Source organism: Gymnodraco acuticeps, unplaced genomic scaffold, assembly GCF_902827175.1.
Source record: "Gymnodraco acuticeps unplaced genomic scaffold, fGymAcu1.1, whole genome shotgun sequence".
NCBI classification, from domain to species: Eukaryota; Metazoa; Chordata; class Actinopteri; order Perciformes; family Bathydraconidae; genus Gymnodraco; species Gymnodraco acuticeps.
The window spans coordinates 528,720-532,969 of NW_022992258.1; the positions used below are offsets into that span (position 1 = coordinate 528,720).

Genomic DNA, 4,250 nt, shown 5'->3' on the forward strand with positions numbered 1-4,250 from the left:
ACAGGAAGAAGGAAATAAGTGAAATGAGTCAGCACATAAAACTGCTCATGGTAATGTATTTGTAAAACGATCTAGTTAAACGAAGGTTTAATGATTTAACTCGGTATTTTTGGTTTATTTAGTGTTGGTTGAAAGCACTTGGAGCTAAAGGTTTGAAATACTAGTGAATCTCTGAAAGTGAAAGTAAGTGAACAGTCTGAAAGCCTCAGGAGAAGTCAGAATGGCTGCTAATGTTTCACCGGCTGAGGTGGACTTTACCTGCCCTGTTTGCTGTGATATCTTCAGGGATCCTGTTGTGTTGTTGTGCGGTCACAGCTTCTGTAAGCACTGTCTTCAGGAGTGGTGGAGACAGAGTGCTCTCCAGAGTTGCCCGGTATGTAAGGGGCTGTTTCCATTGGAACAGCCTCCACATAATCTAGCACTGAGAAACCTGTGTGACAATTTGAGACACGAGAAGAGTCAGAGACCTAAGTCAGGATCCAAGGATCTGATCTGCAGCCTGCACAGTGAGAAACTGAAGCTCTTCTGTCAAGATGACCGACAGCTCATCTGTGTCATCTGTAGGGATTCACAAAAACACAAGAAACACAACTGCATCCCCATCAACGAGGCAGCTGACCCCTTCAGGGTAAGAATACAAGCAATGTCGTTTTGTTTTGTAGTTTTCAGCACTTTATTTAGAATGATTCATATTTCACATACCAGGCAAATGTGTCGTGTAACTTTCACCCACTGAATAGTCAGGTAACGTATGCACCTTTTTTTGTAGGCTCACCTCAGTCTTAAGGTGATGAGTTTAAAAACGAAACAAGGGTCATTAAAAGAGGAAAAGCTCAAGTGTGATAAAATGGCCAACCACATCAAGGTGAGTCACAGACATGCTGGATTGAATTTACAGGCGCAAAACAACATGTGTTGTTGACTTTTAATTAAAAAAAATACAAAAATGGTTTCGCCTCAGCTCCAGGCTCAGCAGACAGAGAAGACGATCAAAGAGGAGTTTCAGAAGCTTTACCAGTTCCTGCGGGCAGAGGAGACTGCTAGGATTGATGCAGTGAGGATAGAGGCAGCGCTCAAAAGTGAAGCAATGGACATCAGGATTGTAAATTTGACAGCAGAGATCTCCTCGCTAACAGACAAACTCAAAACCCTAGAGATGGACATCAAGGCTGATGACATTACATTTATACTGGTACTAAATGATTACCTTTCTTAATGTGAATTCAGAACATAATATTGAGTATTTAACATAATTTAAATATTGATTTGCTATCCTGTTTTATCTTTATTTAACAGAATGTCAAATCCACTATGGAGCGGTAAGTGGTTTCCTGTCAAACATTTAAATTGTCCACCTTAGCAGCAGAGCTTATGATTGTTCGGAAGGATCAAATCCAAGGTGTGGGGAAAGTCATGGACATGACATTCAAAAGATTAAGGGTGGTTCAAAAGAGGGGAAGTTAACTGAGAAATATTTTCGAAAGTGAATCATACTGTTTAAATGTTTTGTGTGATAATGGCGGATTTTGACAATACAAACTCTTATATAAAGAAGTTACCATGAAAGCTAGTGAAGAATAGATACCAGTCATGAACAATTCCAAAACATTGGTTTCCTATGATGAAAATGATGACTTATAACTTAAACATGCAACAATAACTTTATTCCTTCAGATCCCAGTTCAACCTACCAGACCCTGAGACTCCATTAGGAGCCCTTCTTGACGAGGCCAAACACACTGGGAACCTGTTATTCACAGTCTGGAAGAAGATGAAGGACATCCTCCAACACAGTAAGCAAAGTGTTTTTGCTTTGTTATATTTTACCTTTTAAACTGCAAAGGCATGTACATACTGTTAATTTTATCAGGAAAGCAACACCTGGCTTTTCCATGAATACACTGCAATGCCTTTAAGAGAACATTTACCTTTTAATTTAATAAACGTCACAATTAATATTCCCCTTTTGTTTATATTTGCTTTTCCCTGAAGCTCCAGTTACTCTGGACCCCAACACTGGCGACAGCTTGCTTATTATATCCGAACACATGACTCGTTCAACATCAATGGACAAGTGTCAGACCCTTCCTAAAAACCCAGAAAGGCGGAGCGGCTCAGTCGTTCTTGGCTCTGAAGGCTTTAGCCGTGGAAAACACAGCTGGGATGTGGAGGTAGAAGGTTATTGGGCTGTTGGTGTGGCTGTTAAGGATAACCTCCATAAAAAGATCTGGGCTATTTACATGTGCGTTTGCACTGACATCCTGCGTGAACTTACTCCAGAGGATTATGTGAAAGTTGTATCTGAACATTTGTATCCCCAAAGAGTCAGAGTGCAGCTTGATTGTGACCATGGAATATTAGCATGTTTTGACCTTGACAGGAAAGAACCTGTCCACACTATCAAATACACTTTCACAGAAACGGTCTTTCCGTATTTTCAGGGAAACGTAAAAATCCTTCCAGCTGAATGGTCAGTTGTGAAAAGACGACCCACTTAAACATTCTGCATTATTGCAGAGGTCAACAACAGGAAGAGGCCTTATTTTGGGGCCTTAAGTATTTGCGAAATGAACTACCATAGCGAACTATTATGGCCAAATTCGGAACATTAGTTTTTATTAGTGTCTATTTTATTTTATTTTTAAATGTATGTTTTAAGGTTTTAATTTGTCAGTTTTCAGTATATTTGGGTAAATCTTTGGCTGTCCCTGTACGTTTTGACAGCTGTAGATGTTAGTAACCAAAAACATGTTAACCTCATCATTGTAAGCCATCATGCATGCTATCCCTGTTTGCTTTTAGTTTATTCAGCTTTAAAGGAGCCCTCTATTGACTTTACACTTGAAGTTTGGTTTACTCATCCTGAGAAGTACTAAACGGCTTGTAAAAAAACGGAGTGTATACGGTATTTGGTGGCTCTGAAAGATCTTTTGAAAGTGGCGTTTAAAAGATATGAGCATTTAGGAGGAAGCGAGGCTCAAATGAAAGATTATAATGAGTTGCATTATGGGAAATGTAGGATCCAGGATGACACATACCAGGGTCTAAAAGTTGTTTTGTATTAAACTAGATCTAAACTAAATCACTGGAAGTTTAAAATAATGCTTTGTTTTTTTCAAGAATACCGGTTGATAGAGGTAAGGTCTTCTTGGTTTCCTTTTTTATTTCAGGATAAATCCACTGTAGAGATTGTATATATCAGCTTCTTTTAAAACAGACTTTCAGAGTTAAATCATGTAAATATGTGATCAGACTAAGATTAATAAAATGTTACTGTTTTAATAAAGTTCTATTGTTTTTGGGTAATGCTGTTATTTGAACATGTTTGAGGGAGATTTGTGATTAGGGCTTAATAAAGGAAATAGATTTACAGTAACGTGCTGCTATATCAATAAATATTTGACTTGTCCCTGCAGTAACTTGGCTTGAAATAAAGAATTAAAAAAAACAAATGCCTCGAGTGTCTTCATTCAAAATCTCTAGTATTCGCTTGATGCCCCTCTGTGGCTGATACGTTTGCCTACATGCACACGTAGCACAGGGATGAATCATAATGAGGCAATACCTACAATCTCTAGTGTAATACCATCTCTCTCTCGGTTTGTCGCTGACACACTCACACACACGTCTGAGTCCCCGCACTGATATTGAATCTGTTACAGCTGGAATGCCTGCAATGTTTTTTCAACTAATGAAAGAATGAAGAAAAACAAACAGAGGGGCCAAATTAAAAGAGAAAAAAAGGATTGAGAGAAGAAAACACGCTGAGGAAGAAAGCCGTGTACGAGTGTCTCTCATTCAATTTGTATTCCTCTGCATAGTTTTCTCAGTCCAGTTTGTTCTTGGCTAATGAAGGTTGGGGTTAAGGGACTGTCTGACAACACATTTTAACTCATTTAGATATTTTCCCCCCAGATTAAGATAACTTTGAAAAGTCTGTCATTAAAGAATGAAGACATAAGTGTCAGCTTGAATGACAACTCGTCCATTAATTGAATTATGTAAAGTGTACTATTCATTTTAAAGTTCAAAACTGGACATTTTAATGTATTGCCCAAACGTAATGGAATGTGGCCGCTTGGCATGAATGTGAATAAAAAGTATCCCTAAGTGCTAACTTCAATGCAGCTGAGCAATAATATTGCAGATTTCTCATTTTTGAATTTGCAGTTTTTATTTATTTATTTTAGTTTTCTCTCTACAAATCATCTTTCTTCCTGAACAAACCATTACTTTAACTCAAAGGAATG

General features: G+C 38.1%; 1 protein-coding gene across 1 annotated transcript; it reads left to right on the top strand.

Moving 5' to 3' along the window:
- LOC117540301 (zinc-binding protein A33-like) lies at positions 1–3,448 on the top strand. Its single transcript, XM_034206906.1, has 6 exons — positions 1–628; positions 770–865; positions 962–1,192; positions 1,297–1,319; positions 1,675–1,793; positions 1,993–3,448. Exons 1-6 carry the CDS (start codon positions 221–223, stop codon positions 2,496–2,498), a joined length of 1,383 nt encoding a protein of 460 aa, XP_034062797.1. The 5' UTR covers positions 1–220; the 3' UTR covers positions 2,499–3,448.
- The last annotated feature ends 802 nt before the right edge of the window (positions 3,449–4,250 follow it).